The 15,974-nt window shown below is 28.1% G+C and overlaps 1 protein-coding gene across 2 annotated transcripts in view; it reads right to left on the reverse strand.

Moving 5' to 3' along the window:
- Positions 1-15,974, reverse strand: part of LOC129981119 (uncharacterized) — a 472,677-nt gene that overhangs the window by 277,490 nt on the left and 179,213 nt on the right. For both annotated transcript variants that reach the window (XM_056091801.1, XM_056091800.1), the window contains 3 exons: positions 12,995-13,142; positions 3,107-3,272; positions 869-996 (listed from right to left, as the gene is read on the reverse strand). In XM_056091801.1, coding sequence (XP_055947776.1) covers positions 869-996; positions 3,107-3,272; positions 12,995-13,142 — 442 coding nt within the window. The remainder of the gene's footprint in view (positions 1-868; positions 997-3,106; positions 3,273-12,994; positions 13,143-15,974) is intronic.

Raw genomic sequence — 15,974 nt, forward strand, 5'->3', positions numbered from 1 at the left:
AAGTAATGACTTCTTTCATGAAAAAATGTAATGTTCTCTTATGTATGTTTCTGTTACAGTATGAAACAATGCTTTAAAAGTATACAAAATTCGAATAAAAATACTATTAAGTCGATTTATCAAACTAATTTAATTTGTTTTAAACAACAATGAAAAATAAAGAGCGATAAATCGATCTGTATTTTTTTTCTCTTTTTACATAATATAAAGAGAGGCATATAACGGTTTACTTCTACTAAATATTTAAAAGTAAATAATTGAAATAAAAAATAATTGCCTCCTGAAATGTCGATATCAAACTAAAATGATATAAAATTATATGTGACAAAAGAACCAAAAATAAAAATCCGCTTATTTTATAAAAAAAATATTTTTAGAAAAGAGATTTACTTCTATTTTTGCTTGTAAAAGTCTTAAATTATATTTTCAAAAAATAAATCTTTATTAACCCTTTTTATTATTTTTACAATGAATGAATTAATTAATCTTAGAATTCTATTCAATAAAATGAACTAATAATAATAAAAACTGACGAAATAACAATTAAATTAACTAAGAGATATTATCTGTTAGATTTATTGCGGAAAAAGTTATGAAATGGCTTATTGAATTATCATTTCTGTGATTATTTTTAGCGAAATTAAGTAGCATAAAGTCATATATTTCCTGAAATTAAAAGTGATAAACTTTTCATATCATTAAATTCAGAAAAATATTTTTAAAAAAAAATTTAACTATGCTAATACAGAGAGACAAATATTATCTCCCTTCGAATTGCTTTAATTTTATATAAAGTATTCTCATAAAAAAATCTGTTTAAAGAAGGGGTTAATCATTAGTTACAAATAAAATTTGTCTCGTATCTCACCTCTCCACATTTCTTAAACTGGTCATCATAGAAGGCTGCACAAGCCAGATTTGCAATAGATGCTTCCATTCTCTTTTCCCTGTTTTCAGAATTGCACGGCTGTTTCAGCTCCACCTCTTCGACGCAGTCTTGAAAAAACAATGGCTCGGTTATCATAAAAATGTTTTACATTTAGCACGTACTATCGGAAAAATGTGGCTCCGATAAATCAGATTTATTGTCGGATTTATGGCTTTTTGGATCATTTCATCTATAGGTGGAACCTGAATTCGTGGTGGTTATCTTTTGATGGAAGTTGGAAATGTAAACGATAGGTTAAATTTTAAAGTAAGCAATAAAATGTATGAAAAAAACATTTACTGTAGTATTGTCGGTGAGAAAAATCTATAGGTTATTTGTATTTTGAAGTTTATGTATAAATGATTTTGACTTTAAAACCCAGAAAATAATAGAAACCATGACTTTAAAAAAACTAATAATGAAAGGTTCACTTATGCAAGCTTAATTAAAATATAATAATTTTTAAAAAATTAAAGAATTAATAAAGAAAAAAATTTAAAAAATACTTTTAAGAATAATAAATGTGTTATAATGAATTTGTAAAAAGCGCACCGATTTCTTTCCTTATCTCAGAGATGTTTCCTATTTTTCATCTAGATTTTTGAAGTAAATGAAAAGAAATCTTTTTCTTAGTTGGATGTTAAAATAAACAAAGAAAACCTTAAAAGTTTTTTAAAGCATAAAATAAAACAAGGCGGATATTTAAAAAAAAATTCAACACGTATCTGATATATGCAGCCTTTCAAAACGTAAAGTTTAAATATGTGACAATAAGTTGGTAAGTATTTAAAAATTTAACTCTGCTAGTACTGAAATGTCCGCAATAACCATTTGAGCAAAGTACGGCATGCGCTCGTAATTTTTGGAATTTTTGTGACATTTTCCACTTTTACCATAAGTTAAGTAAAGCGTTTTTTCCCATTAGAATGAATCCCTCTGAAAAATTTTGAGAGTGATTTTTTTTTCAAATCTCTGAAGTCCAAACATGCATTGGCCATGCTATTTTGTGTATCAGTTTCTTAACCACATAAGCTGAGAGGGCGAATGTTTTCTCAAATCTTTGAGAAAAGAATTTTGGTGTATTCACTGTCCCTACTGGGAATATTTCAGACATGGAGTTGTGAAGCTTTTTAAATGACTGTTAGTATTCGTCACCTTGATGGGTACAGAAATGGTGTGAGCTCAGCTATCCTCTACCGATGACGGTACACACCTCATATATGAGGGTTTGTACTGCAGCCGGTGATGGCCCTTAGGGATCAAGAAGAATCACACCTATGCTGTCGAGACGTTCGGTTATTCAAATTCATCTTTGCGACTTCGTGAGAGTCAAGTACCGTTTTATGGATATTCTGAGAACTCTAAGATTGGACAGCTCATAAGAATCATAGGATTAAAAGAAAGTTAGATGGTTAAAAGAAATTTCTCAACCACATAGTTTATTTAAATTATGCTTGGTTTTTCTTAGTAGTGTAATGTTTTTGAACATGTTCCTTTCTTTATATATTACTAATAAGCACTGGGACAAATAATTTTACATTAAATACTCCTATTGAACTATGAAAAATTACGGAGCTTGAAAAGTCAATGCGAAAACAAATAAATAAAATAAAATTACGATTTCGGAACCATTTGTAGATGTATTCAAATTAATGTTACAATTTATTATTTCATCAGAGTTATTTAATTCTGCTATTTATTTTTGTTGTCTAATGTTGTTACTTATTCACACTTAAAATGTATCAAAATATCTTAGTTTGAAAGTAAGACGATGATAATATGAATCATTAAAGAAATATCAGTGAAAATTTGGAGTAATATTTAAGCCAACACATAAAAAACCTCTCTATCTATATATATAATATAAAGTTTGCCTTTATATTATATTTTATCACAGCTTAAAAACGAATGAGATGACCCATAAAAGAATTTTAAATACACATTTAAAGAAATCAAAGGCATTATTCATTTATAATCTTATTAATATTCTGTTTATAGTAGTAATTATTTATTTGTAAATCTCATAATAGAGCCCTGAATTGTGAAATGTTATATGAAATTATTTAAACACTAGACTGATGAATATTAAATTCCATATAAGATATTAATAGTAAAAATAAAACATTGATAAGCATATATATCATGTAAGAAAAATTTTAGGCAATAGATTTGGCATACCTCCTTCGATTTCATTAAATTTCCAACTGGAAGTGAAGGCAAATATATCAGGCGTTTCTGTGCCATCCTTTGTCACAAAAAGGGGGTTAGGGATCCCGTCAAAATTTCCGCACATTCCCATCGTTTGATTTTGTACATAAGGCTCTGCCGAAATCAGTACACTATTCTGTAAATGGTACAGGAAAAAAAAGAAATTTTTACATTTTACAGATAATCAATACAAAAAAATATCAACATAAGGAATGTAAAAAGTCAATTTCTTTTTTATGCGATTTATCATTTAAATATTGTATGAAAACAGTACTAAAAGTGAATTTTCCCACAGTAACTAAATGTGGAAAAGGGGATTTACTAAAAGTGGAAAAGTAAATTATATAATAAGATAAGAAATCCCCATTTTGAAGGTCAATTTTTTTCCTATATTGTAACTTCCATGCATAAATAATGAAATCCTATATACTCAGGTGATGCATGCAAATAGTATTTCCCGAATTTCATTTTTAATGAGTTCCGTTGTGCATTTTATGAAAAGAAAAAGAGCGTGGCTAAGCACTAACTTTGCAGAGGTTTTGTAACGTGACATTAATGCCACAATAGAATTGAATCAATTGATACATTTACCTGGTTTCCATTTTGAACTACATAACATTAATAGTTTGCTCCATATAAACAAGTACATGTATCGAATTTTACACAGAGATTAATTATCGAATTAGAAACAATGAATATTTAAGTAAATACAGTAAACGCACGAAAATGTACAAAATAACACTTGCATGTCCACAGAATACCAAAATATTGATTATCAGTTTAATGTTTTACTAATCGCCAGGGATAATCAGCTGTTCGCTATTACATTAATGGCTATTTTTTCATGCCAACTAACTTTGATGATCTATATCATATCACATCAAATGAAAATACTATTTTAAATCATACTTGCATAAAAAAGTACACTCTGAACGACAATCTATCTATTCAAAGGGAAAAAAACAGCCTGTATTAATTAGTTGTTGAAACTAGAGAGTATATCAAGGTTTTATTTTGCTCTATATCTAGAAAATTTAAATAGAGATAAAATAGGTGACAATTGATGATCTGGGAATCATCATTTATATAAAATAAAAATGGCCGAAATTGGAAGACTGTTTGACTTTGGGGGATTGCTGTGATTTTAATTTCTCATAGAGAATGTTTAATTAAGTAATATTCATAAGATTTATCTCGAGAATGCGGGTGCTGGGGGATATATAAGAGCTAATGAAATATCTACAACTCATATTATGTTAAATAATATTCACAATATTGTATAATATTGTTGAATATTGAATAATATAATATTATGTAACAGATAATTATCGAAATCAAACCAGTGGTTGGAATAATGAAACGATTTGTGCGGGTTGAGGTTCGAACTCGCAACGTTAGGGTTCGTAGCCGAGTAACAAAGCCACTAGACAAAAGTGTACACTCTTCTCCGAAAGTTGTTAACTGGCTTATAATGTTACCACCACAACAGTCCCCCACCAGTGAGTCGGTAGAGTTTATCGAGCCAGTCATGGCGAGCGACGAACGTGATTATCGCGCCAGGCGTTATGGCGAGCGACGAACGTTGTAATCGCGCCAAGTGTTATGGCGGGCGACGGCGACATGTGTGAGTGGTTGCTGCCGGTAGATGGAGCCACGACAGCTGAATGAAGGATGCGGTTGTTCAGAACCAGGGTCACCAATGTGCGGGTTGAGGTTCGAACTCGCAACGTTAGGGTTCGTAGCCGAGTAACAAAGCCACTAGACAAAAGTGTACACTCTTCTCCGGAAGTTGTTAACTGGCTTATAATGTTACCACCACAGATTCTTTGGTTTTGGCAATTATATTAAATATATAGATTTCAAGAGGTTATGTCTTCTTTCATAAAAGAAATCACCCGTTAAAATTAAATGAAAATAAAATTTTTAATGTAATTTTCCGTTCTATAGAATGACACATTAAATTGCTCGAAGTATTTGTTTTTAAAAGTTTCGGAAACAAGAAATATCCAATAAGGAAATAAAAAAATAAGTACTTGTTTACTTTATACTTGCATTGATTAATTTCATTTGAGAAAAAAAACGATATGCTAATATTTATCAACCAATTATCCGACTATTCCATAATATATTTATGTCTTATAAACGTTTTATTTTGGATATTTAATCTTAAAACAAAGCTAGAAGAAAAAAGTCAGTTTTACGAAAAGGCAACATTTATTTCTTTCAGAAAGGGGATGGGGGAAGAAGGTAGCTAACGCAATTTTGCAACTCATCTTACATCTTCTGACAAGAGAAACAATTCATTCTGTTGACCGAAGGAGTAGCAGGTGCATTTCATAGCTCATTTAAAGAAATACACCTAGAAATACAAAGAATAAAAGCAAACTTATAAGACATTTGGAAACAGCTGAGTTCCCTCGGTAAGAAACGTGATTTTCAAACAACGTAAAAGCTCTCAATGGACGTACAGTGTGATATTCAAAGACCTCTTGTGCTGTGCGAGGAAGAAACGTTTTTTCTTTTCCCTTCCAAGGATGCAGAATTACAGGATATTAAAAACAATAAGAAACTTTTATTGCTCTTTCTTTTCTAATAAAATATTCCGCATTCTGTTTTAGATTACGCTAACAAATAATACTGAATTCGAAACCAAGAATTCGAAGATTTTATGGGATCACATTTATGAAAAGATACAAAAAGATGTTTGATCTCTTCAGATATAAATTTATCCTTTTATGAAACCTACAGATATTGTCCAGGTTCTAAATGTTTTCAACATCTGAACGTTTTTTAACATAAATTGTAAAAGAAGATTGTCCGCAAAGAAAATGACTTTACTGATAGATGTTATATAATACTATTCAGCACTGCTTGCAATTCTGGTATTTTTATTTCAACAAACGATAATTTTCGAGTAATATTCGATAATATTTTTATCTGAATATTATATGACATTCAGATTAAATATATTATATGAATATTATATGATATTCAGATTAAATATATTATCTGAATATTATACGATATTCAGATTAAATATATTATCTGAATATTATACGATATTCAGATTAAATATATTATCTGAATATTATACGATATTCAGATAATATATTTAATCTAAGTATCGTACAATATCATTCAATATTAAAGAATAATTATTGGACCCAGAAGTTCATACAGAAGATGTACAGTATTCAGCACTGTGTTAGAGATGTATGTCGTTTGATATTCAACAGCAGCAGTGCGATACTACATTCCTTGTAGAATATTGTAAAATACTGTACAAAAACTTATGCCATTTTGAATATTGTACAAGATCGTAAGAATCGCAGATCGTACTTTTGTCAGTGCAGTCCTTAAAAATTTTTAGATAACATTTATCAGCATCTAATACATAAATTTTTTACCTTTTAACTGTATTATTAGCTTTTAAAATTGAAATCATTTGAAAATTGGCTTTATACAAAAAAAAAAAATTGTCAAATCTTCAAAAAGAATTAACAAAATAAGATGAGCTATTTATGTATATTATATAATATAATGAAAGATTCAAGTTCTTATTTGTTAACTGGAAGTTGGTCTTTCCACACTTGAAAGACAGACTAAAAAATAAATTTATAATGGATTTTAACTATGTTTTCTTATATTTATTGATTGGCAATTTAAGTAAATCCATTCAATTTGTTCTCAATTTATATAGCTCGCAGAAATAAATTTTACTTCCAGAAACTTCCTGTGCAAAAATTTGAAACATATCTTTATTTTTAATGTTCATCAAGATGTTTTTTGACAGAAATGACGTATTTTATATGATAATATGTTAGATATTGTATTTGAGAAGTTTTAAAAAATAATATTTTCAATATATATATATATATATATATATATATATATATATATATATATATATATATATACGAGTAACGAATTTTGTTTTTGAGTTTCCAAGCATACAAAAACGGGAGAACAAAATATTTACATATAACTTGTGATACAGTTTTAATTTTGATCACATTATTACTAAAGAATTAGAAATAAGAAATTAAAACTTGAAGTTGTAATGTTCTTCAAGAACACAGGAAGATAGATGCCCATTGAACCGAATTTTGCAGTACAATGCAAGATTTATGTATTTAAATTTGTGTTTCCAAGTGACTCTATACTCAGCGAGCAAGAAGTACAAAACGATAATCATAAAGATAGATCTGGACTTTACTATAGTATCTAGTTGCAAAGAATCGATACAGATAGAAAAATACGTACTGTTATCTAGTCTGTTACCGTCACTCACCCATTGACGAATCCTTTATTTAGGAGAAATGTCCAGCCATCACAGCTACAATATGAAAGACATTGTGCCGAATTTACCCATTTATATACGTAGTGTCCTCTCCTTTATATAATTTACATCATTTATTAGTATCTTTTAATTATTTATTTTAAAACAATCATCTTTTAAGTCAAATAATTTTTCCTCTTGTTATAACTTCTGTTTTGTTTTTATAGTATGATTCGGTGAATTTATTGTGAATTTTAAGCAGTAAACCAGATTATGAAGAGTCGCATGTAAAGCAATTGATTTTTGGAGTTACTTATTACTTTCGTCACAGCGCTTTTAGTTTTTTTCATTTATTTAATCGTCATAGTATAATTTATTTAATCGACTAATAAATTAGCATTCTAAAACAAGAAGAAAGTACCCAGTTGTAAAGAAAAGTTGTAGACAGAAAAATAACCACTATTGTCTGTAGCCATCACCAACCCAGTGATCAATCCTTTATTTAGGAGAATTGTCCAGCCATCATTGATGAGGCCAACACAGCCACTATATGGAAGCAAGATGCTGCACATGGGAATCGAGTTTATCTCATCCATACACGTGGTGCCACTCTACTTTAATGCACTTTTAACTAATTAATTAATTGAATTTAAATAATCAAATTTAGTTAAGTCAATTTTTTTCTTTTGTTATAATTTCTAATTGTTTTCTTTTAATCAGTGAATTTAGTATGAATTTTAGGCAATGAATCAGATTATGACGAGTAAGGCAATTGGTTTTGGGAGTCAATTGTTGTTGTTTTCACAGCGCTTTTAGTTTTTGTATTAGTATCCTTTATTTAATCGCCTGATTAATTAGTAACCTAAAAATGTAAGCACCTTGAATTCTGAAATTTTATTTACCGATATATGCGTACGAAGATCTTTTTGCTATAGAATAATGAAAATTAAATCAAGATATATTTATGGTATTAATACTAAAAATTATGGTTCCTCCTTTTGTTATGGCTGTAAAATTTTGATTTTACGGGCGAAGAGTTCAGTTCGAAATAGTATTCAATGAAATATGTACAATGTAAATGGTTTTGTGAATAGTGAGTTTAATATCAAACTATCCTCCACTGGTGAGAGTGAAATTTGGAGATAAGAGGGAATTTTGTTACCGATCATGCCAGAAGACCATGGGCCGCATTTATAAAGTCTGTCCTAAAATTGTTCTCGTTTTAATTCCAAATTGTATATAAATATGACTAAAATAAAGTAGATTTCAATCATAAATTCAACCCTTTTATTAATAACACCTATCATGAAAGTTTCTTTTTATGAACCCACAGCGACGTTGCTATTAAAATAGAATGTTAAAACAGATGTGAAAAAAGGTGTTCACATGAAACATTTTTTTTTTTATTTTTCAAAGAAAGTTTTCCAAAAGGAGAACGACTATCAATTTTTTGCCTGAAGTCGGAATTTTGCCTGAAGTACTAAAGGAGAATTTTTAAAATTAAAAATCAGAAGAGTCAGTTCTTGGTGTGAAAAAAAGAAAAAAAAGCAAGGAATTTCTTCAGCTGCTTGATTTTTTTCGTAATTTTTGCGAAATGGTTTCGCACTTCGCTTGAGGATACTTAACTTTTTTTAAAAAAATATAAGAATATAATTTAGAAGTGTATAAAAAGAAGGTTGCTCTCTTAATACTGATATAAGAGGAAAATATAATTTTTCTTGAATTTGAAAATTACTTTGGAAAAAGATTTTTTTTCAAGTAATTTGGCAAGCCTTCATTCGCCAAATTTTTTTGGTAGAAACAAATTTACTTTAATCTAACAATCTTGTTGCATTACTTTAAAAAAAGCACTGTAAAAAGTGATAATTACTCTTTTCTTAATATTACACTAATTGGAAGAGAATTATTTTTGTTAAAGCTTCCAGGACAAAACTAGGATTTCATACCTTACGTTCCAGTTCATATTGAAAATGTGCAATTAAATCTTCTATCATAAAATGCATTAATAATTAATTTTGTTTACACATAACCTTAAATGAACTGTGTTCCTTAAGCTAGTAATTTATTTTAAGGCTCCTAGGAAATGTTTTTCAGGAAGAAAATTATAAAAAGCTGATAAAAGTTTCAAGACTACAGTGATCTGTTATAATTAAAAATATAGTTAATTCTTAATTTTTTTTATCTGAAAGTAATATCCAATTCAATATTTATTATTTTGTTTTTGAGAAATTAAGATCTTAATTACTTACAGACTATTAAGATAAAAAATTTTTGTAATTGAATATTTGAACATATTTAGGCTACATTTTAACCAACTCTAAAGCAAAATGTTCTCAACAACGGCAAAAAACTGCTTTCTTGCATATTTCCAAAATTTTTCATTGTATAAAAAAACGTATTCTTCTAGTGTATTAGATTGGAATGAATAGATTTCCAAAATTTAAACTGCGCCTTAAAGCAATTTGAATCTGAAATTCTTGAAGTAGCAGTAAAATTTCGATAACTTAATTACATCTATTAGTTTATTAAAAGTTAAGAAATATTTCCATCATTCCCTTTTCTTATATCAAATTCCAGTAAGAAATCAGATTTAGCTATATTTTAAGGTCTGAAAAAAAGTTTATTTTGAATAATATACACATTAGATTCTTTAAATATAAATAAAACGAAAAATTTCAAATTAACAAGATGATATATTTAATTGAAGATTTATAAATAAATTGGTTTGGCCTTGTGTATAAAAATGTTTCTTTTTCGTTATAAAATAAAATAATTTATGAAACATTTTTCGTATTCTTATTGTAATACATTTTACAATTCATCAGTCATGAAATTACAATTCATCATTTATGAAATAATATCATTTTATTTCTGAAATTGTATATTTATTAAAGTTTTATAATACTTTTAATATATTTGAGTAATTACAAAATCTTTAAATTACAACAATCAACAAATTTAGAAATCTTATTTTTTTATAAGAAAACTTTCTCTTTAAATTTATCATTATTAGGAGTGCTCAACTGAACATCAGAAAGAATTATAAGAAATTTTTCCTGTATTTTCTCATGGATATATTCTCCAATACGATTTGAATACCAGTCAGGAAACATAACTTTTTAACCATTATTTGTAGTTGAAAAGAACATAATTTTTTCGAATTTATGTAATATTAGATTTCTAATAATTATAACATGCTTTTTAAATATTAGATGAAATAATTTCAAAGTCAATGTATCCTATGTTTTATAATTGCAAACAAACTAACAGAATTTGTTGCAAAATAAAATGGCTAAAAATGTTTCATTAACACATTTTACATAGCCAAATGTCGTGAAATTGAATCTTTAGTTTAACATTTTCTGAAACACAATCCATTTGTTTGACGTTAATTTCTAATATGTCAAAGTAAGTAATGTCACTTTTGTCCTCTGCTTGTTCCAATCTGTTGTTATTTTCAGATTTGAGTGACAGAATTTTAAGACAAATTACATTGTCGGAATGCCAAAAGTTCTGACACTTAACATGACGTCTGGCGAGAGGTTGTGAAAAATGAATCATAATTTATCTTGCTCTGTTGAATTTGAAATATCTGTCTTAGGGTTGATAAAAAGAAATACACGCATCATGGGTAAAAAACAACTATGTACTTTTCAACAAACTTGTAAGAGGTCTAGCAATTAACTTGGCCATATATGGGCCAACCATATTCGCCATATATTTAGAGGAAGGGAATGTGCATCAGGGAACGATTTATTTGAAATTTTAATTATAATTTTAATGAATTAAAAATTAAATGAAATGAAATTTTGGCGAAAATATTGCAAATGAAAAACGACTCTTACAATATCTTAAATTCAATAAAATGTCTTCGCAATGATATCAAATTTTTTTGCCATATAACACTTTTTAGTATTTTTAATAAATTTAAAATATTTTAAGCATATTTTACTATGATTTCTTTCATTATTGAGGTGAAACTCAAACTTCTCGCACTATTGCTACTAATGTTACATTTTGATTTTTTCCATTGTTACGATCAAGATATTAAGATTTGGTTCACCTTTCCTTGTGGGATAGGCTTTTATTGATATTTTGTTGTACTTAAATTTAAGGTTTATGTTCGCAAATCAAGAAATGAAGAAAAACTTTAAAAGTGCCGCAGAAAAACTTTTTGAAGTCTTTACTGTGATACGATTGAATGTACAAAAATGTCAAAAAAAAAGTACAATGAATGGCGTAAGCTTTTGAAATAAGTTACAAGTCTATCAAAATTTGAAATTTAAAAAAGTTTTACTGAGGAAATAATTGAAATTTTTTTGTAACCATTAATCCAAACAAAGCCAACTAGTCGCCAAAGACGGATAATGTAAACAAAAATGGAGGATTTGGCATTTTTGTATTTATAGAAAATATATGTTTCTGTGAATATTTTTTTTTGTAACCATTAATACAGGTAAAACCAAAGACGCTAATGCAAACAAAAATAGAGGATTTGGCATTTTTGTATTTATAGAAAATATACGTTTCTGTGAATATTTTTTTCTTGTAACCATTAATCCAGGTAAAACAATTGGCAGCGAAAGACAGCTAATGTAAACAAAAATAGAAAATTTAGTATTTTGTATTTATAGAAAATATATGTTTCTGTGAATGTTTTTTTTTCTTACATCAATAGGTAGCCTAAATGGAAAGAATAGAAAGAACAGTTTAATGGGAAAATGTGGAAGGTCGCTTGTCGCTTATATAAAAATGTCGCTCGCGATTTCTGTGAATTGTAATTCATGAATAAGATATCAGAAACAACCATTTTAACAAATTTTCTTGTTTTTAACACTTTTGAGAACCATTTGATTTCCATGATGGGAACTGATTCATTGCCAAATCGCCAAATTTTATCAACATGTTGCTAGTGAAGTAACTGAAAAGTCAACTTAATGACCATGTTTATTAAATCTCTAATTTCATAAAATAAATACAATCAAAATTGTATGTTGTATTTAGAATTTCAAAAAATATTAAAATAATTATTTCAATAATTTATGATAGAAATGTAAGAGATACAAAAAGAGGAAGTGAAGTGTGTGATTTTTCCTTTAAAATGCTATAGTAGAAACATTCGGTTTTTGAGTACGCGAAAAGAAAAGCATCGCATTTTCCTGCAAGTAAAATTAATGCATGGAATACATTGTCTTACTATAAGTAAGAAGTATTGATGACATTTTAAAAATGCGATTCTTTTTGTGCTAAACGTCTATGGTATTCATGATATTTTGAGCTGAATAATGTTCTTGTTGTTTCTTTATCCCCATTAAAAATGAAATTCAATTATTTATTTTCGTTAATATAAAATTTTCGAGAAATTTATATTTTTGCTATTTTCTCAGAATGGAAAATTTGCTGGTTAAAAGAACATTTTGAAACACATTGCAAATAATGGATGTAACGCATCCATTAGATTCGTCCCTTACAACGTTATAACCAATAATCTTTAAATAAATATTGGATACAATGCATTGAAATACGAATTTCATAATATGATTTAAATAGCAGAAAATATATAAAAGGATTGTACTTGCCTCGTCGTTGATCCAGATAGTGTATCCAAATTGTGTTTTAATAACCAAATACCTGGAAAGGTATTCCACAACAAGATTCTCATCTTGTACTGGAATCGATAATTGTTCCTGATTGCGAATAATCCCATCAGTATAAGAAATCAAATATCTATAAAAATGTAAAAGGATGAATCAAAATGCGAATCTTCAACATTAAGTGAATCGTCTAAGAATCAAACACACATTCTTGTGCAAATTCACTCTCCCATGTTCATTCAAAAATTATATTTTTTCTGTTAGTTTTTCAACTTTTTATCCATGGCTTCATACGCGTCTTAGTCTGAAAATAAATCAACAGGCTTCAGACAGAGACTTGAAGACATGATAGTCGAAAAGTGTGAGATCAGGGGTGTAGACAAGAAGTTGTAAGCATGTAATATAATCATTACTTATTATTATTTCAAGTAGTATTATAAAGTGTTTCATTTTAAAAATATCTGGTGTAGAAATTTTCTCTAACTTCCTTCTGATTCATAATGTTTCGTATATGAATTTTATTTGTTCCGAAATTCTTCAACGCATTAACAAGCATAATATTTAACGTAAAAATTGGGAACATATAAGAAGATGTATTTAGAAATTTTGGAATAAATATACATAGTTTATATAAAATGAATGAATAAATTAATCAATTGCATAAAAATATTTTGAATACCTTTTATGTGCTGGTTTTAAATATTAAATCAGTTTTTAGTTTGTCGTATTCACAATACACAAAGAGAAAGTATTGTAATCGTGACAAAAATTCGAGTTTGAAATTTTGATGAATTTTTACCTTTCAGACCTTTCGGAATCCGGAAAACAAGTGTCTGAAATTGTTTGTCTGTCCTTGAATAAAACAAAATGAAAAATTCCTTAAGCCAGTCAGATGAGATCCGATATATAATGTTTTCATAAAATTTGTGAATTTCTGTCCAATTTCGATCACAATTCACATACAGATAGACATAATTCCAAAGATGTGTTTCTTGGATTCGTGAAGATCGAAAAAGTAACGATTTTGAAAATCTCAGAGTTGGCATTTTTTGGCGATTTCTCTTTGTATTCTCCGTATAAGAGAAAGTTAAAAGAACACTATTATTGGAGCAAAAAAATTCCATTTCTGAGCATATTAATCGATAGAATCAAAATTATCTTTGTATGCTCCGTATAAGAGAAAGTCAAAAGAACACTATTATTGGAACAAAAAAATTCCATTCCTGAGCATATTAATCAATAGAATCAAAATTATCTTTGTATGCTCCGTATAAGAGAAAGTCAAAAGAACACTATTATTGGAACAAAAAAATTCCATTTCTGAGCATATTAATCGATAGAATCAAAATTATCTTTGTATGCTCCGTATAAGAGAAAGTCAAAAGAACACTTATTATTGGAGCAAAAAAAATTCCATTCCTGAGCATATTAATCGATAGAATCAAAATTATCTTTGTATGCTCCGTATAAGAGAAAGTCAAAAGAACACTATTATTGGAACAAAAAAATTCCATTCCTGAGCATATTAATCGATAGAATCAAAATTATCTTTGTATGCTCCGTATAAGAGAAAGTCAAAAGAACACTATTATTGGAACAAAAAAATTCCATTTCTGAGCATATTAATCGATAGAATCAAAATTATCTTTGTATGCTCCGTATAAGAGAAAGTCAAAAGAACACTTATTATTGGAGCAAAAAAAATTCCATTCCTGAGCATATTAATCGATAGAATCAAAATTATCTTTGTATGCTCCGTATAAGAGAAAGTCAAAAGAACACTATTATTGGAACAAAAAAATTCCATTCCTGAGCATATTAATCGATAGAATCAAAATTATCTTTGTATGCTCCGTATAAGAGAAAGTCAAAAGAACACTATTATTGGAACAAAAAAATTCCATTTCTGAGCATATTAATCGATAGAATCAAAATTATCTTTGTATGCTCCGTATAAGAGAAAGTCAAAAGAACACTTATTATTGGAGCAAAAAAATTCCATTTCTGAGCATATTAATCGATAGAATCAAAATTATCTTTGTATGCTCCGTATAAGAGAAAGTCAAAAGAACACTATTATTGGAACAAAAAAATTCCATTTCTGAGCATATTAATCGATAGAATCAAAATTATCTTTGCATGCTCCGTATAAGAGAAAGTCAAAAGAACACTTATTATTGGAGCAAAAAAATTCCATTTCTGAGCATATTAATCGATAGAATCAAAATTATCTTTGTATGCTCCGTATAAGAGAAAGTCAAAAGAACACTATTATTGGAACAAAAAAATTCCATTTCTGAGCATATTAATCGATAGAATCAAAATTATCTTTGTATGCTCCGTATAAGAGAAAGTCAAAAGAACACTATTATTGGAACAAAAAAATTCCATTTCTGAGCATATTAATCGATAGAATCAAAATTATCTTTGTATGTTCCGTATAAGAGAAAGTCAAAAGAACACTATTATTGGAACAAAAAAATTCCATTTCTGAGCATATTAATCGATAGAATCAAAATTATCTTTGTATGCTCCGTATAAGAGAAAGTCAAAAGAACACTATTATTGGAACAAAAAAATTCCATTTCTGAGCATATTAATCGATAGAATCAAAATTATCTTTGTATGCTCCGTATAAGAGAAAGTCAAAAGAACACTTATTATTGGAGCAAAAAAATTCCATTCCTGAGCATATTAATCGATAGAATCAAAATTATCTTTGTATGCTCCGTATAAGAGAAAGTCAAAAGAACACTTATTATTGGAGCAAAAAAATTCCATTTCTGAGCATATTAATCGATAGAATCAAAATTATCTTTGTATGCTCCGTATAAGAGAAAGTCAAAAGAACACTATTATTGGAACAAAAAAATTCCATTTCTGAGCATATTAATCGATAGAATCAAAATTATCTTTGCATGCTCCGTATAAGAGAAAGTCAAAAGAACACTTATTATTGGAGCAA

Source organism: Argiope bruennichi, chromosome 8 (assembly GCF_947563725.1).
Source record: "Argiope bruennichi chromosome 8, qqArgBrue1.1, whole genome shotgun sequence".
Taxonomy (NCBI): domain Eukaryota; kingdom Metazoa; phylum Arthropoda; class Arachnida; order Araneae; family Araneidae; genus Argiope; species Argiope bruennichi.